Raw genomic sequence first — 26,881 nt, forward strand, 5'->3', positions numbered from 1 at the left:
CTTTTTCACTGTGTGGACATTTACAATGATGGTACAAAAGTAATCCTGGGTCAAACTGCCAGCATCTTAGTACAAGTCAAAGCAGTGGCACCAAACAGCACCTAACAGTCATCACATTATTCACACCACACACTCACAATAAAAGAGGTGGGAGTGGGGAACAGACAAACAAAGAAGGAAGCCAGTTTACTTAAGAACGTCCTTGATGAAGCATTAAAAATTGTTAACCTCATTGAATTTCAACATTTCAGTACATGTCTTTGTAATATTCTGTGTGACAAACTATCAAGTACACAGAAAGCACTTCTGCTGAATACTGAAGTAGCATGGTTGTCTCTACCATAAAATATTCCTTGAGTTGCAAGTTGAACTAACCACTCTCCTCAAGAAACAACATTTCACGTGAAAGACCAACGTATTCAGATTTAGGTATTTGCCAAACCTTTCCTTGAAACTGTACAAAGTGAGCCTGTCACTCCAAAGGAAATATATGGCAATATTTATTGCCCAATAACCTTTAAGAAACTACCTCTAGCTGAGGTTTAGGATAGAAGATACAATTATCCAAAAGGCTATTAAAATACTCCTCTGTTTTCCAACTACATCACTCTGTGATGCCAGGTTTTTCTTAATATTCTTCAATGAAAACAACGTAACATACCACATCGAATGCAAAAGCCAATATAAGAATCCAGCCATCTTCTATTGTCAGACATTAAAAAGCAAAAAACATAAAAACGTGAAACAATGCTATGCTAATCACTAAGTTTCTCTTGCTTGGAAAAATAAATACATTCTTTATTAAAAATATGTTATTTATATTACATGCAATGAGTTTATTATTGTTATGAATAAATAATTGTTTTTAAAATGTTTATAGCACGTTTGGCTGGGCGCAGTGGCTCACGCTTGTAATCCCAGCACTTTGGGAGGCTGACATGGGCAGACCACGAGGTCAGGAGTTTGAGACCAGTCTGACCAACATGGTGAAACCCTGTCTCTACTAAAAATACAAAAATTAGCCAGGTGTGGTGGCGGGCACCTGCAATCCCAGCTACTCAGGAGACTGAGGCAGGAGAATCGCTTGAACCCAGGAGGCGGGGATTGCAGTGAGCCAAGATCATGCCACTGTACTCCAGCCGGAGTAGCAGAGCGAGACTCCGTCTCAAAAAAAAAAAGAAAGAAAAATGTTTATAACATAGTTAATATCCACAGATATAATCCAAATAAACAAAAGTTTTTTGAGATCCTTAATTATTTTTAAGAGCATAAAGGAATCTTGAGAACAAAACCTAGTACAATAGATAGTTATAACAGAAATATGTAATAGAAATAAAAAATGTATGATAGAAATGTGTAACAGAAATGCAAATCCTACATTTCTGACAGCATAGATGAGATATTTAATATTTTCATTCTACCACAAGAGAGAGAGTTCCATTATGCAATTAAAGTAAAAATTCAAGCAACAGCGTCCAGGTTGTGGTGTTGCCATCACAGCAACCAGTGGCTTGCAGGAGTTAAAAAGCTGTCAGAGAACAGTGGCAGGTGGGCTGGTAGTATAGGAAAGAGCTACAGTGACTTGACTGGAAATATGAAAAGATGTAGTGGGATAAAATGCTCAAATACATTATGAGCCTATGCTGGTACAGAGATTTGAACAACCAGAAAAGAACTCTAACACAAGATAACTTTTTAAAGTTTACTTATGTTTTTCCCTTCTGTTTTTCCTCTTTGACATCTGTGCTGCTTTTGCCTGGGGGAAAGTTCAAGGTTGGAATGTTTGATTTTTATTTTTAAAAACCTGAGGGCATGGAAGAAAATTTAAATAGTTCTGGGGGAAGAATAACCCCCATCTAAAATGAAAGTCTCTCTGACTTAGAGGAGGAGTCAGATTTTAAGGTACCCTGTATTTTGCCTTACTCCCTAGCAGGGCCCCAAGGACACAGCAGGACCTCAGAGAGACTGGCCATTGGTGCACCAAGAGGCAGAACATTAGCCCAGGTTTTCCCAACCACAACAGTTCTCATATTCCAGAGGCTAGCATAAATGCAGGAGAGGGGAGACTCTTAAAGACCACATAGGGAGAGACAGTGACATCTCAGCAGTAACCTGCGTGCTCATATGTCTGATGCCTTCCTGGGCCTCTGAGATCTCGGCTCTGCTTGAAAGCCTGGAATCTTGACACAGCCCCAAATGGGAAGCACAAGAATGACTGAAGTTGAATTTCTCACCGACCTATGGAACAGGGGCCAAAAGTAATAATTGATTATTGAGCCAAAAGTAGAGAAGAATAAATACTTTTCAGCAATAAAAAGGAAGGAAGTATGTAAGTCATGCCATAACATGGATGAACCTTAAAAACATTATGCTAAATCAAAGAAGTCAGTCACAAAAAACCACATAGTGTATGTTTCCATTTATAGGAAACATCCAGAATAGGCAAATCTATAGACAGAAAATAGATTAGTGGTTGCCTAGGGCTAGGGGAAATGAGGGGTGACAACTAAAGAATAGAGGATTTGCAGGCACAGGTGAAAACATTCCAAAATTGATAAGCGTGTCGATTGCACAACTCTGCAAATATACCAAAAAATGAATTTTATAAATAGATAAATTGTATGATATGTGAATTATATCGCTACTACCCCAAAAAAGTAGAAAAATGTGATGTCTCTTGTTTACCTGATGTGTACTGAGATTCATAACCATTTTATGTGTAAACTGTTTCACAAAGTTGTTTGATAAGGTTGTGTCAAGCTGAGGTGGTAACTTCTAAACACACACACTGTACCAGCTCAGGACCGGGCAAGCAGGTCCGAAGCACAAGCAATGGGGAAGGATGCAGGAGGGAGCAGATGCAGGCTCCAGGGAATATGGCTGATGGGTAACAAGTGGTCTGCACCAAGGAACCACATACAACCCCAGAACACGGTTTTGGAGAAGCAATATTCAGAGATGCGGGAAGGGAGTCAGCATCAAGGAAGTTCTCGGCAGACTGCAAGGCTCCACCTCAGAAGAGGAGTTCAGTGGCAGGAGCCCTGCCCAAGTGCATGATTGCAATGAGGCCTGCAACCTCAGAGACTGGGCAAGTGATTCAAGAACCTGAGGCAACCATGCAGGGACCTAAAAAGCATTAATGATATAAGCATGTATGATGTCACTTACATATACGTGTATATATCAGGTAAGTTCTGTAAAAATAAAAATAACAAATATTTCCCATATGCTGTTATATGTATTTCTATTTTTAATGTATCTACACAACAACTCTCTGAAATAGCTACTCTTATTCTTCTCCATTTTACAGATGAGAAATTCAAGTCACAGAAAGGCAAAGTAGCTTGCCCAAGTCATCAGTAATACAGAGCTAAGATTAAAACACAGGCAGTATGGTCCCAGGGTCCATCTTAACTCTACCATGCTGCATTCAGGCTAGAGGCTCACTTACTATATCTGAGGCATCAGGACCGGGAGGAACCGTGGTTGATACTGAATCCCTCTCAGCATAAACAAGAGGTATTTAAAGCTTCTCCCATGGAGGAAGGACGGATCCTGGAGCCTGAGCTGGGGCTGAGCCTGCAGGTGGTGCTTAAATGATGGCCACATAGCAACAATATGGAACCAGGCAACTACTGCCACACATCTTACATATTTTCATTTTACCACAGCGCTATGAGGTAGTATCTCAGTCTGTTAAGGCTATGATAACAAAACACCATAGACTAGGTGACTTATAAATAACAGAAACTTATTTCTGACAGTGCTGCAGGTTGGGAGTCTGAGATCAAGGTGCTGGCAGAGGCAGTGTCTGGTGAAGGCCCACTTCCTCATACACAGCTATCTTCTCACTCTAACCTCACATGGCAGAAAGAGTGAAGGGTCTCTCTCAGGCCTTTTTTACAAAGTCACTATTCCCATTCATGAGAGCTCCACATTCATGACCTAATCAGCTCCTAAAGCCTCATCCCCAATACGGTCACCTTGGAAGTGAGGATTTCAACATATGAATTTGGGGAAGACATAAATATTCAGACCATAGCAGGTAGGTATTGTCTTCTTTTCGGAGGAGAAAATTGAGGTTTGAAGAGGTTACACAAGTTGGCCAAAGTGTCAGTAAGCAATAGAGCCAAGACCGGATCCCAGACCATCTGATTCCGAGATGGCAGCCATGAACAGGCATTTGTAAATTGTCAGGCAATGAAAAAAAGCAAGTAAAGTGGGAAGTAGGGTAGCAGCATGGTTAAGAACATATGCTTGGTGGTCAAAGTCCAGCTATGTCAATTACTTTATGATCTGGAAAGAGCTACTTATCTTTCTGAGTCTTAGCACCTTCATCTGTAGAACAGATTAGTAATAATAATAATAATAAAGTCTAACTCCTGGGGTTGCCATGGAAATTCAATGAAACACCATGTGTATAAACATCTGACAGAGTACCCAGCATATAGTAGGTGCTCAATAAGTGGTAACGTGTTAAGGGGGCATTCCTCTTATTGTACTGCTGAACACAGACGAGATCTGCGGCAGCACAGATCTTTCTCTTGAGCCGTTTTACCTCTTGACTAAGAGAACATCATGCTGAAAGGAACATTAGAATTTATTTAATCTAATTCTCTTTTTTAACAGATGAGAAAATTGAGGGTTAGAGCAGTTATGTAAGTTGCCCAAAGTTTTACAGTTTTACTGGCAAGCAAAACCAGATCTTTTATCTGTAACTTAAAAATTAAACAGCTATTGGAATGAGATAGAAAAATGCTTAAGAAGGACAATTGGGCAGGGTTCAGTGGCTCATGCCTGTAATCCCAACACTTTGGGAGGCCGAGGTGGGTGGATCACTTGAGCCCAGGAGCTCAAGACCAGCCTGGGCAACATGGTGAAACCCTGTTACTACAAAAAATATAAAAAATTAGCCAGACATGGTGGCTTATACCTGTAGTGCCAGCTAGCTGAGAGGCTGAGGTGGGAGGATCAATTGAGCCCGGGAGGACAAGGCTGCACTGAGTCAAGATTACGCCCCTGCACTTCAGCCTGGGTGACAGAGTGAGACCCTGTCTAAAAAAAAAAAAAAGAAAGAAAAGAAAAAGAAAAAGAACAATAAAAGAAGTTAAATTAAGACAACTCTAGGTAGCTCTTCCATCAGGGATGTAACTTAGTGGGAAAGGCAGTCATGCCACACCTGAAAAGAGCAGGGGGACCTTTCTGACACTCCGGCCTCTCTCACACCATCCCCTGTGCACAAGTGAAGCAACACTTCCCAGGAAGCAGGAAGCTGTGCTTTCAGATACTCATTTCATATCATCCCACCCCTACCCTGTGGTATTGTCTGTACTCAACAAAGGAAACTCGACCTTGGGTGATACACAAGACAAGTTAACAAAAGGATGGAAACCAGTATCTTGGAAAGCATATGGTAGGCATGTGATTAGTGTTAGTAAAAGGATCCGAGAATTAAAGAAAAAGGAAAAGTCCTTTTATATCATTTGAGTGGGTTGCCTTCGCTTGCTAAAAGACTAGCTGAAAATTGAATGAAATTAACAAGCAGGTGTTAGATGGGGATGCAGAATGTTAGGGAAGGTGTATTGAACTAAAGAGGTAATAAAGAGCTTTGAGAATGAGGTTTGAGGAAAATGAATATGTGAGTTTGCACATATGCACACACATATATTTATCTGAGAGTGCCTGTCTTTACTTTTGCAGTAAATTTAAGAGCTGCCCTCAAAGGCAAATTAAATTGTGTCCATTGTGCTTTTTACAAGAGTCAGGAGAGGTTCTCGGGCATCATAGGAGATGTGGTAGGAGTATGACAGGGCAATGCAGTTAAGGATTAAGGAGTGGGGATTCCAAACTGAAATTGCTAGGTCCACCTGCTACGTATTAATTATGCAAGAATTATTGTTTGTTCAGTGTCACTGCTGCATCTCTTAAGAGCAAAAAAGTACATTTGGGAAATGTTTGACAAATCTATTCACTAAAAGAAATAAAATGTTAGACTTTGTAATTTTTAAACCACATATATTCTTGAAAGAAATTTGGCGCCATTTGCTATAAACATACTGAGTGATTATTAGGAAAAGAAATTACTCCAGACTTTAAAGTTTTTTCATTAGCTAGAACTAGAGTTCCAGTCTTGTTTGTCTGTTATTTTTAAGCACCCCAAGGATGCTAACTTGTGCATTGTTTTGCACAGATTTTCACTGTGAGTTAAAGAGGCATTTGGTTCAAATATGTAAAGAAAAAAATGCAGTTAACATTGCAAACTATCTACTAACACCATCAGTTGGGATGTCATAAACTAAAAAGATCAATCTCAGTGATCACAGGTCTTCATGGAGATCTTCCCAAAGGGAAGAATGAAGGATGCCCATGTGTTCACATGTGACTCCCACTCCAGATGTTACCATTAATTGCCTGCGTGCCAGGGCTACCAGGTCTCATACAGAAGGTGATGAAGGTAGGGGTTCTGATCAGCAGATAACTTTCTTTTCTCATGGAGCCATTCTTGGGTAAATCTAGTTTCTTCCCTTCCTTCTTTCCTTCCTTCCTTCCTTCCTTCCTTCCTTCCTTCCTTCCTTGCTTTCTTGAGACAAGATGTCATTCTGTGCAGTGGAGCAATCATGGCTCACTGCAGCCTCAAACCCCACCTCAGTCACCTGAGTAGCTGAGACTATAGGCACACACCACCACACCTGACTAATTTTCATATTTTTGTAGAGACAGGGCTTTACCATGCTACCCAGGCTGGTCTCGAACTCCTGACCTCAAGTGATCCACCTGTTCTCAGCCTCTCAGAGTTCTGGGATTACAGGCGTAAGCCACCATGCCGGGCCCCACAGTTAAATTTACATGCATCATTGTCATGTTTTTCATTAGTCTCTGTTATATTTTAAATTGCTTTGGCCACAATGGATAACATAAATACATATAAGAGTAACTGGAATACAATTTCTATACACCTTTGTTAGCCACGTTGGTCTACCTCTAAGAAAGACATTGTCAGTGGTCTCTTGCTTCTTGAGTAAACTGGGGAGGAAATCAGTAGCAGCTCTCACTAAAGGGAGGATTGAAAATAGAGCTTCCATTAATGGGATTAGATCCTCCCACTCTCTTCTGGGACCAGAATGCCTGAGCAGAGAACCTCCACTGGCATCCAGGTCCTGAAGTTTGCAAGCTATGAGAAAGGACTAAGGGGATTAAAATACAAGTCTCTAGGCCTTGGAAAGCGGCCATAAAAAAGAAAAGAGGATTGAGGAGAGAAGGAACAACCTTTCCTAAAACCTATGAGGCCCTTCTTCTGCGTAGTACACAATGGAAAACTTAAGTTTAAATTTTTACCACCTCTATTCCTCCCACACCGCATTGTTCTCTTTGAAACATATCTGTTCCTAGGGCAAAAATCTCAGGCCAGATAAAAAACAATCCACAGATACTGCTGAATGGTGCAACCCTTGCTCTAAAGAAAAAGAAAGCCCAGGTGACCCCCATCCTTCCCAGTAGACCCAACTGGAATAATGCCTCTGTCTTTCCAGGTGGACAAGCTAAGTAAATTAAGCACTTCAGTGACCAAGAAAATATTGAATTCCTCCTGAATCTGCATGAATTTTGTCTATTTCCAGCATTCTCAGGAAGCTAACATGCTGATTCTGAAATTTCCAAAATGTGAGAGGTTCCTAGGAGCCATTACAGAAGAGAGATTTGTTTACTTACTGCTACTCTTTGGGGTTGTAGAATATCTTTGTCTGGTTTTCTTTAAAACTTCAGGGAATAAAAAGACTAAAGGTAGCCTGGCGTGGTGGTGCAGGCCTGTAACTTAATGGGAGACTGGGCAAGAGAATCACTTGAACCAGCTACTAGGGAGGCTGAGGCAGGAGAATCGCTTGAACCCAGAGGGGGAGGTTGCAGTGAGCCAAGATTGTGCCACTGCACTCCAGCCTGAGTGACAGAGTGAGACTGCATCTCAAACAAAAACAAGAACAACAAAAAAAGACTGAAGGAAAATGTAGAAATGCATCCAGGACAAACTATTATCCACCAAATGCTCATTTGGGTTACACAAACGGAACATCCTTACAGTATCTTAAGTCAAACAGTGGCTTTAATAGATGCAAGATTAAGTGCATGGGGCAGGATATTGGTTCTCCAATTTTGATGTGCCTGAAAATCACCTGTGAGACTTGCTAAAAATGAGGATTACAGGCTGCCATTTCCAGAGATTCTGAAGTGGAGCCCCCAAAATCAATATTTCTAATAAACACTACAGGGGAGCTTGTTGCAATGCATGTGTTCAGTAAACCAGTTTTTGAAAAGACATCAATTTCTAATAAAACCTCAGTTCTCACCTTCCCCACTTGCTCCCCTTTCATGCTCCCACTCCACTGAAACAGCACTCATCAAAGCCACCAATGACCTCCATGTTCCCAGATCTATTGTTAATCATCAGTCCTCATCTTGTCTGACTTATTGGCAGTATTTGACGAAGTTGATCACTCTCTCCCTCATGAAGCACTTTCACTGCTGGGCTTCCAAGGCACTAATTTCTCTTGGTTCTCCCTCTCTCTTTCTAGTGACTTGTCAGTTTTCTTTGTTGACTTTATTTTCCTCATTTCCACACCTTGAAGTTCCCCTGGTTTTCAATCCACAGGCTTTTCCACTTCTCAATCTATCCTCACTTCTGCCGTAGCTTTATCTAGTCCATTGGTTTTAAATATCCTGTGAATGTTGGGAATTCCCAAATTAATATTTATAGTCCGCTGCACTCTCTCAAGCTCCAAACTAAAATAGCCAATTGCCAACTCAACATCTTTAGTTGGAAGTCTAATAAGCATACATTAACATGCACAAAATCTCTTATTTATACTTCCTCTCTCAAAATCTGCTCCTCCATCAGTATTTTCCAGCTTCATCAAGGGCAATTCTATTCTTCCAGTTGCTAAGTCCAAAAACCTTGGAGTCCTCATTAACTTCTCACTTTCTTTACACTCCATATCTAAACCATCAGCAAATCCTGTCAGCTCTACTAGAAAATATATGCAAAATCCAACCACCTCTCCCACACCTCCACTACTATCTATGGTCTAAGCCATAATTATCATTCAAGTGTATTACTACAATAGCCTCCTAACTTCTTTCATTGTTTCTGCTAATGCCCACTCCCCGAAACTATTCACACAGAAACCACAGTGATTTTCTTAAAACACAAGTCAACTCATGTCATTCCTCTGCTGAAAACCTTCCAAAGCCTTCCCATCTTACTAAAAGTAAAATCCGAATTCCACAATATAACCCACATAAATCTAGGGCTACCTCCTTGACCTCATCTTGTACTAGCCCTTCCTCAGCCTTTCCACTAGCTGAAAGGCAGAGGAAACAACCAGTGCAAAGGCTGAGGAAAGACCGGTGTAAGATGAGGTCACAGAGGTGGCACCTGCTCTCTCACTTAATTTAGAATTCTGTTCAAATGTTCTCTCCTTAGAGAAATCTTTTTTTTTTTTTTTTTTTTGAGATGGAGTCTCACTCTGTTGCCCAGACTGGAGTGCAGTGGCGCGATCCTGGCTCACTACAACCTCCACCTCCCAGGTTCAAGCAATTCTCTGCCTCAGCCTCCCAAGTAGCTGGGATTACAGACACCTGACACCATACCTGGCTAATTTTTGTATTTTTAGTAGAGACGGGGTTTCACCATCTTGGCCAGGCTTGTCTTGAACTCCTGACATCATGATCCACCTGCCTTAGCCTCCCAAAGTGCTGGGATTACAGGCGTGAGCCACCGCGCCCAGCCAGAGAAGTCTTACTGACTGTGGTAGTACAGCTTCCAAGACGGCCCCCAATGACTCCCACCTCCTGGTACTCAACACCCTGTGTAATTCCCACCTCTTGAGTATGCACTAGCTTTAGTGACTTGCTTCTAACAAACAGAATTAAGCAGCCATGATAGAGTGTCACTTCTGAGATTCAGTTACAAAAAAGACTGTGGCTTCCGTCTTGGACACACACTTTCATTCTCTTGCTTGCTTGCTCACTCTGAGGGAGGCCAACTGCCATACTGTGAACTGCCATAAAGAGAGGCCCACATGACAAGGGACTGAGGGAGGCTTCCAGCCAGTAGCCAACAAGGAACTGAGTTCTCTCAGTCCAACAAGCTGCAATGAATTGAATCCTGCCAACTGTTCCAGCTGGCACACTGAATGCATCCTCTTGAGAGACCTTGAAGCAGAGACACCAGCTAAGCCGTACTTGGGTTTCTGACCCACAGAAGCTGTGAGATAATAAATGTTTGTTGTTTTAAGCCGCTAAGTTTTGGAGTAATTTGCTGCTCAGCAATAGATAACTAATACATTGACTATCCTATATAAATTCACAAAATCCTACCTCTGCCACTCTAGTATTTCTTCCCGCTTACTCCATTACTTGCTCCATAGTACTGATCTCCAAAGCCTTGAATATTATGTTTGTTTGTTTGTTTGTTTGTTTGTTTAGTTCAATCTCCACCCACTAAAACAAAAGCTCATGGAGGCAGGGATATGTGTAGCTGTGTTCACTGCTCTATATCCCAGCATGTAAAGCTTGCCTGGCACATAGTAGCCCCTTCAAAAATATTTGTTGAATGAATCAACAAATCTGAGTACGGGAAAGAGCTTTGCAAAATGGTGAAAACACAACTTAGCTCACAAGGTTGTGGTGAGTGTTAAATGAGCAAAATACTTCATGTGTCCAGTCCTTAGTAGGTGCTTAACAAAGTATGCTTTTTATCCTCAAAAGAAACTGTCATCAAGTAGCATTGGAATGGACATATACAATTGTAGAATTTTTTCAGACTGGGATGCTTATTTGCGCAACACTTCGCAAAGGAGAGGATCATAGCACCTTTAAATCAAGATGCAAAGCATCCTTTCGGCAGCTATTTTAATCGTGAGACTCACCCAGCCCATCTCCATCTCACTCACGATCCTTCAACAACACTTTATGTATGAGCCACACCTTTAGGTTTCTATATTATTTTATAACTCAGTCTCCCTTCAGCTTTAAGAACTTTGAATTTATTACAGAGGTTCTTTCAAACCTTTATGCGCTCTGAATTCAATGCTCACTTTGAGAGTCATTCAGAGAAAAATAAAAAAATAGTTCCTTCTGTCACTCTTACTGAATGGCCTCTTAAAACTCCACTGTCTTCATAACCATTGCCAGACAATAAGATAATCCAGAGAGCAATAGGCAATTATTACCATTTCAAAACCATTGTGCAGCAGCCTCTGAAAAGAAATCATCGGGTGTACGACCTTCAGTTATTATGGACTTAAGCCATTCTTTGGCAGGAAACAGTGTAAGCAGATCATTTCTACAGAACAATAATGTTTAAAACTTTAATACTGGCCAAGCAATAGGAGCAATTTTCCTGACAGGATTGAACTAAGGATAAATAGAATGTCTGACAAGCTACTCTGCTGCAGTGATGTTTCTTGAACCCTTGGGAACTCTATTTTCTTCATTGTTTTATTACAAATCTAGCACAGTTCCTCTTACATGAGAGGTGCTCAGTCAATGTTTGTGGATTACATGGATGAATAGGCAAGTGAAAGAGTGATTACAAGCCCCTGGATGAATGTCTCCTTGTCTTATAAGCTAGTCCACCTGGATACAGCATCGTGGGTGGTCACGTTTTTCCTGCCTGAATCAGTTGATGGCCTCATTTGCCTTGGTGGCTAAACAGACTTAACTTTAAAATCCAGACCTGCCACTTCCTAAATGTGTGATACTGGCACAGGCACTTAACCACTCTCAGGCTCAGTTTCCTCATCTATAAAACTGGTATGATAATATTTACTTTATCGAGTTAGTAATAAGATTAAATTAGCAGCTAACATGTAAAACACCAGTAACAAACACACCTAGGTAACCAATACATAATTGTTCATTAAACCTAGCCCTATCTGCTGTCAGTATGAACACAAATATCCCACTTGGCCTGTTCTCCCTCAACTAGTTTTGTTCACAAGCCCCAGGTGACCCTTAGTATGGAGAAATTTAGATCCTAGAAAGGTATTTCCATTATTATGTTAGCCAACTCTTTTTATTTAAAATGCATTTTCTATTTACAAAGTCCTCTCAGATACATTTCTTTGAGCCTCACAACAACCCTAAATGGCTGGTAGAGCAAGAGTCAAGGCCCTATTTTACAGATGAGGAACCTAAAGCAAAAAGAATTAAATGACACAAAATCACACAGATAGGGATGGTAAAATGAAGTTTCAGACTCATGTCCAAAACCTTTTTATTACATGATACAGCCTCTAACCAAGTGAATGGAGGAGAAGCTATTAACTTGGCCCAGACACGTCTCTCAATCACCATCCCACCTGAAGAAGCACTGATAACACAAGATGCTGGGTAGGCAGCCCCTTCTGGAATCTCAAACCTGCGTCTTTCAAAGTTGGCCGGGCACAGAGGCGCACACCTATAATCCCAGCACTTTGGGAGGCCAGGGCAGGCAGATCACTCGAGGTCAGGAGTTTGAGACCAGCCTGGGCAACATGGTGAAATCCCATCTCTACCAAAAATACAAAAATTAGCCAGGCATGGTGGCGGGCGCCTGTAATCCCAGATATTCGGAAGGCTGAGGAATGAGAATTGCTTGAACCCAGGAGGCAGGGGTTGCAGTGAGCCAAGATCACACCACTGCACTCCAGCCTGAGTGACAGAGTGAGACTCAGTCTCAAAAACAAACAAACAATTAAAAAAAAAAAAGTTGATGGCCCAGTAATCATCTAGGATTGTGGAAAGGAGCTTCCGGAAGGGTGGAGCCAAGTCTTGTATTCATTCTCTTGGGAACTGAGTATGAGGTGGTGGTGCTCTCCCTGGGCGATTCCTGCCAATAACTACCATGGGTGACAGGAATCTTGAAACTGAGAGGAGATTTCTCTGTGCACATCACAGTCCTGTTTCACTGGTCCTACAAATACACAGCCTTGAGAAACCTAAACAGGGAATCTTCCTTAACCCCATACCACTTTGCTGCACAGCTAACTAGATGGAGGAAGGAAGAGTAAATTAACAATCAGTACCCACCCCCTCTGTGCCAAGCCCTGTGCTCGGCCCTTTATATGCTATCTCACTCCATTTAATCCTTAAAACAATAAATACATTCCTGTAGTGGATATGTGATACTTCCCTACCACGCATTCCAATTTTTACCGCCGCCTCCTCCACATAGCCCGCATGTTCTACTAAAGCTGGCCTACCCCTGCTGCTGGGGACAGGGCAAGTGGCTAGGGCTTAAGCTGATGAGTATAAGCCTGGTCACAGTTCAGGGAAGAGATGTCACCAAATTCGAGCCAATAAGAAGTTTTCTGGGGGCGTAAGAAAGACGCTCACTTGTGCAAACTTTTCCTCTCTCCTCTCTCTCCTTCTGGAAGGAGCTGACATGAAGCCTGGAATTGCCATAGCCCTTTTGCCACCTTCAGGATGTGAACAAATGTGAACCTGAAAGACCCAGCCTTTCGGATGATTCCTGAGTGGCTAACTGGTCCCAAATTTAAAATGGAGCCAAGAGGCTATTTACTGACTAAAGGTCACACAAGTCCTCTGAGTTCCCTGAAAACCCACACCTTTTTAACCTGGGGACTTTCAGCTCTGACCTGAACCAACCAATCAGAGTTCACCTGCCTCAGCCAATCAGGGCTCAGCTGTATCAACCAATCAGAAATCAGCAGTGTTGACTAATCAGAACCACGCAAGTTTGAATCCTTTATTTGCATAAACAGGCCTGACTGGGATCCCAGACAAGAAATTTTGCTATAAAACCTGAACACTGTTCACTGGAATACACACAAACGGCTGTGATCTCAGTTGGGAAACTGTTCACAGGGATGGAGTCTTTCCTCCAAATTCCTTCTCAAGAGAGCTTTTGTTCATAAGGGCAACCAGCGTCAGAGTGAAGTTGACTTCACAAAAGAGCAAAGGGACAGGAGAAAATCAAATTTTGATGATATCACTGAATACCGAATCAAAAACGTTAAAATTTTCCGTCCTTTAAAAATTTTCTCTTATATGGGAGCCAAGTAAAACCACTTACTAATTTACCTAGTCTGAGTTGAGTATTCCATTACTTGCAACATAAAAACACTTTATTGATTAGGGTAAAGCTATTCTGCCATAAGAAGGAAACCCAACAATGATGGAATGGTTTAAAAATCTAAGTTCATTTCTCTCTCATGTAACAGTGGGCAGGTGTTCCAGGTGGACAGGCAGCTCTGCTTCATATATTCATTTAGAGAACCAGGTTCCTCCCAAATCATTACTCTGCAACCCCTATGATCTTGCTCTTGTCTCCATAGTCAAGGTTGAGTTGTTCCGGGTTCCACCTTGTAGGAAGGGGAAAGAACATGGAGGAGTCTTACGTCCCAGAGCTGAATATGACACACACTTTGCTCATATTCCACTGGCAGGGAATTAGTTCCTTGACCATGTCTAACAGCAAGGGAGACTTGGAAATATGTTAGTAGCCATGTGCCTACTGTATCTGTTACCACAAAAGAAAACAAGAATGGATTCGGGTTAACTGCCAGCCCGGCAGTCTTAGCCACATTAAACATTATAGAACCCATTTTACAGAGGAGAGAAGTTAACCTCAGAAAACTTGCCTTAACCAGTAAGTGGCAGAGCAAGGATGTGAGACTCAACTTCAGTACTCACTACCACACGCTCCATAGGGTAGACTTCTATTGCTCCTCCATGTGTGTATTTATCCTTCTTCCCAATTCCAGCTCTTGAAATACCTCATCCACCATTAGCAACATATATGCCATAAGTTACTAACTACTCTGGCAGTTGCCTGCTTCCCTGCAAGGATAGCCAGCTTCCGGCTTAACTCCCAACCATGACTTTATTTTCTACTCTGTAGGGGAGGAGGTGTTGAAGAAAGGATTGAGATGATTACCCCGGTCTGGCACACAGAAAGAGGTCTATGTAGTAATTTCCAGCGAAAAAGGCTGTTACTTGACAACTGCAGGGGAAATCAAGTGGCAAACTGAGGACAGAAGCAGAGAGAAAACGCGTGGCACCTGGAGGAAGAGAGAAAATGTAAAGATGAAGATGGAAAGCCACTAACATCAATAATAAAAGAGGCTGAAATGGAAAATTAAGGACATAGTGCAGATTGGGTGAATTTAGGTCATTTCAGATGGAATGTGTCCAACATTTCTCTTAAACAATTTTTATTTACTAATTTGAATTAGCAGTACATTTCCAAAATGAACAAAAGTTAAAAAGGAAAAACTCTCTCCGCCACCCTACGCCCCAGGCACCCATTTCTTCTCACCAAGGTACAAAATATTATCAGTTTCTTGGATATCCTCCTGGACATATTTTATGCATAAGAAGCAAATACAGGCATGTCTTGTGTAAGTATTTTTTCTCCACTCTTTTATTGAGCAATTTTCTACACCTTAATTTTTTTCACTTAAAATATCTTGGAGATCTTTCAAGGTATACACATAAAGATAGTATTCTCCTTTATTAACAGTACCCTCATTTTTATGGCTATATCATATTTCATTATATGAATATGCATAATTTATTTAAATAATCACTGAGGTATCTAGATTGTTTTCAGTCTTCCACTATTACAAACAAAACTGCAATGTGCAATCTTGTGAACACCTCATTCTCTATGTATGTGACTAAACCTATAGGATAAATTCCTAGCACTGGCTTTAATAAGTCAAAGCATATAGATGTTCATAATTTTGAAGGATATTTCCAAATAACCCTCTATAAGATGGTACCAATTTATTTTCCCACCAGTCGTATATGAGAGCACCTGTCTCTTCACATTCTTGCCAATACAGTGTGTTGTTAATTTTTTTATCATTGCCAATCTAATACATGAAAAATGGATGTCTGTATATGTTTAAACAACATTCGTGCTCCATTTTCTATGGACTTTTTGCACATTTTTTATTGGGCTATTGGTCTTTTTCTTATGGATTTTTAGGAGTTCTTTACTTATAAAGAAAATTAGCCCTTGTCTATTAAATGAGTTCCAAATATTTTCCCTTTTTATAATTGTCTAGTGACTTTTTATGATGGGTTTTGCATTGCAGAAAAGCATTCCTTTTATTCACTCTGTGAAGCATCTCACTAAATTGGGAGATGCTCAGAAAATAAGCCAAACTTTCCTAGATGGCAAGAGGCAGCGTGAACTGGGGAAAACTTCACTTTTGAAGGTTTCCTCTCCTGTTTGATCCCACCCTTAATTACTCCTTGGTAATGATATTGTCACAGAACTCAGCCCACTGAATACATTAAAATCACTAACCATGACTTCCAGCAGTAACAGAGTGCAAAGGAAGCCCAGTTTCCTGCCCTTTGGCTTCCCAGCTAAGTCAGAAAGGAAAATAATGTTCTGAAAATCCCCAGAGAATGTTGTTGACACATCAGCTTTCATTCTTCCTGCACCTACTTCCTCCATACAATTCAATTATAAAAGTCCTTCCTAGGTAGTCATTCAATGAATGGCAATGGGCTGAAGAAGAATATACCTGTGGGTGGGTTACTAACTGGATGGGAAGAGAAAATAAAGAAAAAGAGTAAATGAATAAGAGGAGAAATCACACTGCAAGTAAGGGGCATTTCACAACAGGAATGAAATTGCTTCTGCCACAAGTAGGCAAACAAATTTCTTCACACAAGGAAGGAGGGAGCATATTTCAGAAGGCCAAACATCAGTCTTGGCAGTGTATCTCAAGACCCCAGGGACTGTGACAAAAGGAGGGAGGAATGATACCCCTTTTTGAAGGTCTAAGAAGACAGGTAGGCAGCAATTCTCTAAAATCAACCAAGAAAATTCGCTAAGGCAGCTTTGGAGAAGATGCTGGTTTCTTCTGCATTTTTCAGCCTGATCCACGGCAGTTACTGAAAGCCCCCCCAACCTTCAGCCTCAGCTGGTCAGCATCTGAGCGAATTCTGACTCTGCCTTAGTGGACATTGAAAGCCCTTTCCCATCCTATGGCAAGTGAGTAGTCTAGACCTCTGGAATTATACTGCTGCCTCTCTCTGCATTTCCCCTTCTCTCATGCATCCCTTTCCCTCTATCCCACAGCACCGTGATCTGCAGCACCCGGCAGGGCAGCCCTTCCCAAGCTGGGTTTCTGCCTGGCTTCCTGACTGTCACTTAGTCGCCTGCTCTCGCTGGAGCATTGCCCTGAACTTCAGCCTCCTTGGCAAGGGCCCTGACAGCCCAGCTGGCCCCCAGCCACCATCCTGTTCCTCTCAGCAATCAGCCAGAGTCCTGTTTCAACCCGGATGGTCCTCCCCACCCCCCATCCTCTGCTGCCCCCCTCTTCCTGACCAACTGAACATTTCCATTATCCAGCGTTCAGCTTTTCCCCTGCTGTATTCCCCTCCCTCCACTGGGTGAGAATCCATGGATATCTGCACTGGCTACATCAAGCCCAGATTCCCCACACATACACACCAGTTTGACCCGCCTCAAACCAATAAGTACATTTATTAACTGATGTAATAAGAAGTCCAGAGGTAGGAAGATTCCAGGGTTGATTAATTTAATGGCTTTCAAGTGTCATTAAAGACACAGAGTCTTTCACCTTTCTGCTCCGCCATCCCCACCACAATGCCTTCTCTTTTCACAAGTTGAGTTCTGCAGCTGTCAGTGATCATGGTGGGCTGGAGTTGGTTCCCACAGGCTCCTGAGTGCCAATTGCTAAATATTTAGGAAGTTTGCCAGTCAGTTGTAGAGCTTGAAATTGGCCATAATGGGAGAATTTACACCATAGAAATGGAAATAGACAAATGCTACAAACCAGGGCTTTTCATTTCTTGGAGAGGGTGTTAGCAGCAGGTTAATGCTGCATCACATCTTCATACAATAACATTTAGAAACAGAAAGGGTCTATTTCTCAAATATATCTTCTTTTTTTTTTTTTTAAAGAGCAGAGAAACATTTTCTGAAAGCCTCGTAGAAAATCCACCACCCCCACCCTCACCCTCCCAACTTCCTTGGCCTGATTATGTCACATGCCCACGTTTTAACCAAAGATTGACAAATGAACAGGATGACAATTTCCCTGAAGTATGGGCACCTGATACCCGAAAATCAGGGTTTTCTTAGCTGGAAATAGGGTAGGAGGTAGTGTTTGTGTGAGGAATCTGCAGGATTTGTCTCGTGCCCATACACACATTCTGCCACATGATTCAGAGCTTCTGTCTCTGCCCTGGCCCACCATGGAGGTTTCAGCAGGTTTACAGGGCAAAAAGGATTAAATGTTTGCCAGGAAGAGAATTACATTAATTCTGTTTGTTTGTTTGTCTGTTTGTTTGTTTTTAGAGATGGAGTCTCACAGTGTTTCGCAGGCTGGACTTGAACCACTGGACTCAAACAGTCCTCCTGTCTCAGCCTCTTGAGTAGCTGGGACTAAAGGCACGTGCCACCATGCCCAGCCATATTACTTTTTTTTTTTTTTTGAGATGGAGTCTCGCTCTGTAGGCTGGAGTGCAGTGGCGCGATCTTGGCTCACTGCAACCTCCGCCTCCCAGGTTCAAGCAATTCTCCTGCCTCAACTTCCCGAGTAGCTGGGACTACAGGCACACACTACCACGCTCAGCTAATTTTTGTATTTTTAGTAGAAACCGGGTTTCACCATGTTGGCCTGGATGGTCTCGATCTCTTGACCTCGTGATCCGCCTGCCTTGGCCTCCTAAAGTGCTGGGATTACAGGTGTGAGCCACCGCGCCCGGCATGCCACAATAATTTTTGTGTGTTGACATGCTATTTCAATTAAGTTAAATAAATACAAGACTAGATCTCATTAGGCAGTTTACTCAAAATTAATTTTTCTCTCTTCAGACTTAATCTAAGCCTGATTTTCTCTCTGGCTTGAGTAGACCGTAAAGTTGGAATGTACCTGAATCTTTTTTGGGAGCCAGCTTCTTCAACGGCTTGTCTGAAGTTCCAAAACTTCCCAGGGTATTGTGAGGTATCAGACTCTATGCCATCTGTCTTCACTGGCTCCGAGGAAGGGACCCCAAAACTGCTCTTTGATAATTCCAAGAAAGTGTCTAAATTGCACTTCTCTGCATCCCATTCAGCTTTTTGAGCTTTTTCCCTTCCTTTAATGAAAAAAGAAATAGAAACCTTCTTACCACGCATGCCTATGTTTGTGCACAATGAGACTGGCTTACATCGATTTTAAAATGGCCGGGCACAGTGGCTCACACTTGTAATCCCAACACTTTGGGAGGCCAAGGCAAGAGGATGCTTGAGCCCAGGAGTCTGAGACCAGCCTGAACAAGATAGCGAGACCCCATCTCTACAAAAAATAAATTAGCACACCTGTACTCCCAGCACTTTGGGAGGCCAAGGTGGGAGGATCACTTGAGGTTAAAAGTTTGAGACCAGCCTGGCCAACATGGTGAAACCCCACTTCTACTAAAAATACAAAAATTAGCCAGGCATGGTGGCAAGCACCTGTAATCCCAGCTACTCAGGAGGCTGAGGCAGGAGAACTTAGGAGGCAGAGCTTACAGTGAGCCGAGATAGCCCCACTGCACTCTAGCCTGGGCAACAGAACGAGACTCTGTCTAAAAGAAAAAAAAAAAAAAAGAAAAGAAAAAAATTTAGCCAGGCATAGTGGTACACACCTGTAGTCCCAGCTATTCAGGGGGCTAAGGCAAGAGGCTCACTTGGTTCCAGGCTGCAGTGAGCTACGACTGCACCACTGGACTCCAGCCTGGGTGACAGAGTGAGACCCTGTCTGTAGTAATAATAATAATAATAATAAAACTTTTACATGAGACTCTGTAGGGTATAAAAAGAATTAAAAGCCCAGTCCTTCCCTTCCAAGAGCTGACAATCTGTTGGAATAGGCACATACAAAAACCAAATGAACAGTATAAGTAAAAAAAAAAAAAAAAAACTATAGCCTTTTGGGAAAAGGATAAATCGTTGCTGGGTAGGTTAGCAATTTTTTTTTTTAATTAATGTTTTCCACTATTTTATTCTATTATAAAAATGTTCAAACAGAAAAGTTGAAGGGATGGTACAATGAACACCATGACCCCACCAGTTAGATTTAATACCTGTTCATTTTCTGCCATATTACCTATCTAAATATTTTGCTACCCATTTTAAAGGAAGTTGCAGTCACTGTATAAGGATAAGATAGTCAGCCTTGTTTCTTCAGTAGGCACTTTTTTAAAAAGGACATTTGCCTGAAATCCATAATACCTTTATCATATCTAAGGTAATGTTTTTAATATTATCAAAAATCTAGTCAATATTAAAATTTTCCTAGTTGTTCCAAAAATAAATACGGTATAGGATATAGTATAATATGATTTTGCAAACCAGATTTATAAATTGCATTTGATAGGTATATCTCTTTAGCTTACTTTAATCTGGAAGAGTTCTTCTACTTTTTTTTTTTTATAACATTAACCTTTGAAACTATCAGACTAGTAAATGGTCCCAAATTCTAGATTTGTTTGATTGTTATCTCAAGGTGTTAACTTGTTTTTCTAGACTTGATGTCCTGTTCAAATAAAGGACAGGTTTGATTCAGATAGAATCAATCATTGTCCTGACCGGAAGCAGAGGGCATACTCAAAGGGTCTAACTGAAGGATGTGAAATGAAGGGACTATTTACAGATGTGTGGGCAGGCATAGGGAACAAGCGATGGTGAGGCACTGTGGGACTGCTGCCCCTAGGTCTACAACAGCCTGAGCTGAGCGCAGTTACTGAAGCATTGCAGGAGCTGGAGCTTTGGGAGAGGGCTCCCCACCAGGAGCCATGGATGTAGCAGCAACACAGGCACCGCCAAAACTGCACCCGGGCAGGGAGTCGGGTGGTGAGGAACAAATACCACAACATCTCTCTCATCTACCTTCAAAATGGCTGTTGGAGCCCCTGCACTGGCCAAATCTAACCAGAAGCCCAAAAGCAAAGGAGCCTGGACAATGGAGTCTGCAGAGGGGAGTCTCCAGGGGTGCAGGGCAGGATGGTGAAAGGTGTCGAATGGATTTCTAAGGGCAAATGGAGAATGATGAGCACACAGCTTTGACAGTTTTGGCTAGAATGCTTTATAGGTCATGCTGTGAACTTCAGACTGCATCACATCAGGGGAAACAAAATGTTAGGTTGTCTCACCCATTAACCAAGTTGGATTTGACTCCTCCGTTAAAGCAGTGCTAACCACATCTCCCCACTGAGATGTAAAGGTGTGTTTTCACTTTGCAATCAGCAAGTGATCCAGCTGGAGACACTTGGCACCAGGGGGGTTCATGCTTTTGCCCCAATAACTTTTTGCATAATTGTTTCAGCATCCATGGATGATTCTTACAATCGGTCATTTCATTAGGTGTCACAAAATGTTGATCTTTCTGATTTTTTTCATCCCATATTTGGATATGGAATGAAAATCATTTGAAATTTTATACATTAAAAATAGTTGAGGCTGGGCGCCAGTGGCTCATGCCTGTAATCGCGGCACTTTGGGAGTCCGAGGTAGGTGGATCACGAGGTCAAGAGATCAAGACCATCCTGGCCAACATTGTGAAACCCCCGTCTCTACTGAAAATGCAAAAATTAGCTGGGTGTGGTGGTGCATGCCTGTAGTCCCAGCTACTCAGGAGGCTACGGCAGGAGAATTGCTTGAACCTGGGAGGCGGAGGTTGCAGCGAGCCAAGATCACGCCACTGCACTCCAGCCTGGGCAACAATGCAAGACTGTCTCAAAAAAAAAAAAAAAGGTTGAATATAAACCATTTCATAAGGTTCAAATGAAAATATTTATTACCTAGCACTGTTTGGGAAGGAAATCTTTCCTCAAATGGAGAAAACCTACAGTTCTTCCTAAAAAAGAGGGAGTTAATATTTACTTCTTTTCCTTTATATATCAGTTGTCAAAGTGAGAGTCAAATGAATGTTAAACTGCTGCTTTTCTTTTCCTCCTCTTCCTCTTCTTCCTCTTCCTCTTTTTCTTCTTTCTTTCTCTCTCTCTCTTCACTTTTTCTTCTTAATGCCCAAATTGTCCCAAATTTAGTCAGTGAGAGCTCCTTCAAGCCAACCCCTTGATAGGCCCCTGTTAGTCCTAGGGGACTTTCCTTCTGGAGCTCTGGCATGTCTAGGCTTACCTGGTTTAAGTGATATTTCCCTGCCCCAGACCTCCAAAGAACCTTGGCTACTTTTAGTAGAAAATGATATTTAGAGGCTGGGCATGGCGGGTCACACCTATTACCCAGCATTTTTGTGGGCCAAAGCAAGAGGATCTCCTGAGCCCAGGAGTTTGAGACGAGCAACATGGTGAAACCACGTGTCTCCAAAAAATACAAAAATACTAGCTGGGCATGTTGGCATATGCCTCTAGTCCCAGCTACTCCGGAGGCTGAGGCGGGAGGATCACCTGAGCCCAGGAAGTCAAGGCTGCAGTGATCAAGCCACTGCACTCCAGCCTGAGCGATGGAGTGAGACCCTGTCTCAAAAAAAAAAAAAAAAGAAGAAGAAGAAAAGAAAATGCTATTTAGAGACCAGTAAGTGTTCTCTTTGCCGGTGAGTCATTATTGCTTCTAGGCTCTTACAGTGGACAGAGCCTATGCGTGCGCACACACACACACACACACACACACACACACACACACACCCTTTAAATCAGGAGTTCACATTAACCCTCCAATTCAAATGTAATGTTATCAGATAGTCAGGAATTTATGTTGAGAAGCAAGGATTTAAGTTGGCTGTGAGAGGTATGTACAGTATCTTCTTAAAAAATAATTATTTTCTATACTACAATCCTACTTACAAAGAAAAACGAAACTAAATAAGAAAAGAGAGAGAACAAATTTACCAACAACCTCACCCTTTTAACACATCACTCAATCTTTTTATATACGTCCTTGGTGGTTAGGGTTTTAATATATAGAGAACTGAAGAGAGGAGCTTCCAAACAGGAAAGTACAGGTCCCAATGTAGATTTAGGACCTGAAATGAAAAGTGTATATACAAACATTTCTCATCTTTAGGCCTCTCTTTATGCCATACTTTCTGGGTGCGTAACCTTTCCACTGTCTCTGTCAAAATCATATTCATCCTCAAGAGCTTTCACCGCCCCCCAGCATGATGTAGCCTTGCCCTACCTGCAGTGCGTTTCTGTGGATCTGATACCACTTTTCACTTGATACCTGTTAGAGGTATGTGTGGACCTGCCGTATCTCCCTAACTAGTTCCCAGCTAGTTATAGTCAGGAACTGCATCCGGTTGTCTTTGTATTCTAAAAGCTCTTAGCTCAGTAACTCATATAGAAGAAGCTTTCAATAAACATTTGCTACAAAAAAATTCAACCGTGGAGGGTCCCAGAATGAGTCTAACAGGTTCACACTATATTGTGAAGACCCCCATAACTGTTCTCCTAGATTAAAAGAAACTTTTCCATTGCCTCTCCATCTTTCACCCTAGTTACTTCCTTTTGAAACCTCGGGCTTATGTTATTTCTAACTATTACAGTTGCCTAGTAATACTTCTATTTTAAGGCTGCTTCTAATTTTCAAATAACAATTTTAAATACCTTTAAATAGAATATATTAGTTTTTTTAATGTCGTTGGGTTGAGAGGTATAAACAATATTCTAATGCTTTACAAGGGAGGTGACTGAATTGCCTTCTTTATAGGCTATAAAGAAAAAGACAACCTGGTGATGTGTTTGAAACTCACCATGATAGAGGCAGATAGATACATTATTGTAAGAGACGTGGATGTCTCTTCCAGCTCTCAGATTTTAACTGAGCTATATAAATGTACACAGTCCACCTTTTTATAACTCAGCTAAATTGGTTGGGTTCTAAACCTCATTATTGGCAAATATCATAGTAATTTCAGTAATACTTACAATACAGAAACCTGTTGGCCTCTATTTTCTTATCTAGAAGATGAGAAGGTTGAATTAATCAATCTCTATAGTCCTGAAGCGCTGTAGTTATGAAACACCACATATATCTTCTGGGAGTCTATTATTGCTAAGATGTATGCTTTCTATAATATTGATCAGAATAATTTTTTGGCTCCTAAATCTTCCTAATAGCTGATAGATTTTCTAAAGAACAAATTTAGCTTCATTGAATACCTTTAGATTCTTAACACAAGTACTACAGTTGAGGAAAAGGAAAAAGGAAAAACAGACATATTGAAAGAATATTAGACATGTGTTCGAACCAGCTGTGCTACTTACAAATTATATGACGTTTGGCAGTTTACTTATCCTTGATGTAATAGACTGAATGTTTGTGTCCCTGAAAATTCATATACCAAAATCTAATCTCCAATGTGATAGTATTTGACAGTGGGGTAGCCTGGGCATGGTGGCTCACGCCTGTAATCCCAGCACTTTGAGAGGCCGAGATGGGCATATCACAAGGTCAGGAGGTCAAGACCATCCTGGCTAACATGGTAAAACCCTGCCTCTACTAAAAATACAAAAAATTAGCCAGGTGTGGTGGCACATGCCTGTAGTCCCAGCTACTTAGGAGGCTGAGGCAAGAGAATCACTTGAACCCGGGAGGCAGAGGTTGCAGTAAGCCAAGATTGCACCACTGCACTCCAGCCTGGGCAGCAGAGCAAAACTGCATCTCAAAAAAAAAAAAAAGACAATGGGAGGTGATTAGATCATAAGGATGGAGTCCTTGTGATTAGTGCCCTTATAAAAGAGACCCCAGAGAGCACCCTTTCCCCTTCCACCATGTGAGACCACAGAGAGAAGATGACTGTCTATGACCCAAGAAGTGAGCCCTTATCAGACACCAACTCAGCTGGGGGCTTGATCTTGGACTTCCCAGCCTCCAGAACTGTGAAAAATAAATTTCCATTGATTTAAGCCACCTTGTCTATGGTATTTGGTTATAGCAGCCTGAATGGACTAAGACACTTGGTATTTCCATCTCAAATTAAATAGTAATCCCTATTTTGTGGTATTGTTACAAGGTTAATTTAGATAACTTAGAAGATAGTCCCTGGCATACCACCTGGCAAATTGTAGATAATGAATGAATGTTTATTGAGATGCCCCTCACTATATAGATTTGGTGGAAAGTGGTGGTTGGATATCCCAGGTCAGATTGTCCATTATAATTAAGGGTTTTTTTTGGTCAGATCAGAAATTACTATGGCTAGCTTAAACAGAGGGAAATTTACTAGGAGGATATGGGGGAGTTCACATGAAAGGGAAAGCTAGAGAACCAGGCCAGCAGATGACAAAAAGTAAGGCCATGTCAGGGTCTGTGTAGCGAAAATATTCCAGTGGTCTAGACACAGTGTTGCTTTGTCTAGTGTTACTAGAATAAGTGAGCTTTAGCTATTTTCAGTCTGTCACACTGATTGAGAATCAGATCCCTGTTAGATTAGCTTGGGTCTTACAGTTTCCACCTGGCTACGGGTAGTCAGAGCAAAACAGTCCCACCAGAATGCAACCAATGAGAGAGAGAGAGAGAGAGAGAAAAGAAAAAAGAAATTAATCCTCTACATATAGGACTTTTTAAAAGTGTTAGATATACTAGAAAAGAAAAAGCAGAATCCAGAAATAAAAGACTTCTCCCCCACCCCCTGTAACAAGGGACCAGAGGACCCCACCTACCCATCACCCTTTGTCACCACTATCATTACCACCACCACCCACAAAAAGAACAGCGTGATCCCTGACATGTTGGGTAAAGAATTGCTTGTAAACTGAAAGAGAGGAAACTCAAATGCCCACTAGAATATAAAAATAACAAGTAAATGAAGCTGACCAAGTGTAAGAAAAATGGGAATGGTAGGAACTGGGGTGGAGGAAATACATACGCCCTGCACTGCCCTGCCCACGACGGGCAGCGGCTACTCGGCTCTCAGCAGCTGTTGTGGAAGAATGTGGGCCCAGTGTTGTCTGATCTTGGTATTTTCTCAAGAGATACTGGAAATCCAGGTTTTTATAATGAAAAACATTTTAAAACACTGGGTAAGCCAAACAAAACATGCCTGAAGGCCTAAACACACTCACACTACACCAAGTGTGAATAGCTGCTGTCTGTAGGTGGTGATGCTTGGGGTCGTTTATATTTTCATTTTTATATTTCACTGCTTGTTTCAGAATTTTAACAGTGAACATCATATTACTTTTATAATGAGAGAAGAATGAAGGTTGTCAAATATTTAAAACTCCATTAACTAAACAGGTAGACATTTGAGTTTTCTCTTTTTTAGTTTACAAGCAATTCTTTACCCATCATTTCAGACACCAGGTTGTTCTTTCTGTGGGTGGTGGTGGTGATGGTGGTGACAACGGGGAATAGGTAGGTGGGGTGCCCTGGCCCCTTGTTGTTTTATCTTGCATTAAGATCAGGATAAAACAACAATGTTACAGACATTTTCTCTGGGTCAATGTTTACATGTAACTAAATTTTTATATTATGTTTTACAACAAAAGTTTGCAGTACATCACAAATAATTTCAGCCTAACTACAGCAATAGGCCAAATCTCAGGTTTGCTGATTCGAGGTTTGTGGTCACTATCTTTAGCTATTGTTTGCCCATCAGGACTTATGAAAGCAATTGCTCGTTCCATAATATTATTCTCGTTTCTACTTAAGTATTTAGCCCAGATTCTATAATATGCGAGTCTTCTGGATTCTGACTAGATGTTGGAAAAAAAGAACAGGCAATTCTTCCCCTGGAGTAATTATAGTGTAGTCTACTGTCTAGAGCAGTTAGAGTGATTGTGAGTACTAAATCAGTTAAAATTTATAAAGCACAGGCTGGATGCAGTGGCTCATGCCTCTAATCCCAGCACTTTGGGAGGCTGAGGAAGGTGGATCACCTGAGGTCAGGAGTTCAATATCAGCCTGACCAAC

At 41.5% G+C, this 26,881-nt stretch overlaps 1 protein-coding gene across 4 annotated transcripts in view; it reads right to left on the reverse strand.

Moving 5' to 3' along the window:
* Window positions 1–26,881, reverse strand: part of LOC144332952 (uncharacterized) — a 73,169-nt gene that overhangs the window by 8,689 nt on the left and 37,599 nt on the right. For 2 of the 4 annotated variants that reach the window (XM_077954699.1, XM_077954700.1), the window contains one exon: window positions 18,918–19,122. The exons of the other annotated variants lie outside the window; for them this stretch is intronic. In XM_077954699.1, coding sequence (XP_077810825.1) covers window positions 18,918–19,122 — 205 coding nt within the window. The remainder of the gene's footprint in view (window positions 1–18,917; window positions 19,123–26,881) is intronic. 4 annotated transcript variants of the gene reach the window in all.

Source organism: Macaca mulatta, chromosome 11, assembly GCF_049350105.2.
Source record: "Macaca mulatta isolate MMU2019108-1 chromosome 11, T2T-MMU8v2.0, whole genome shotgun sequence".
Taxonomy (NCBI): Eukaryota; Metazoa; Chordata; class Mammalia; order Primates; family Cercopithecidae; genus Macaca; species Macaca mulatta.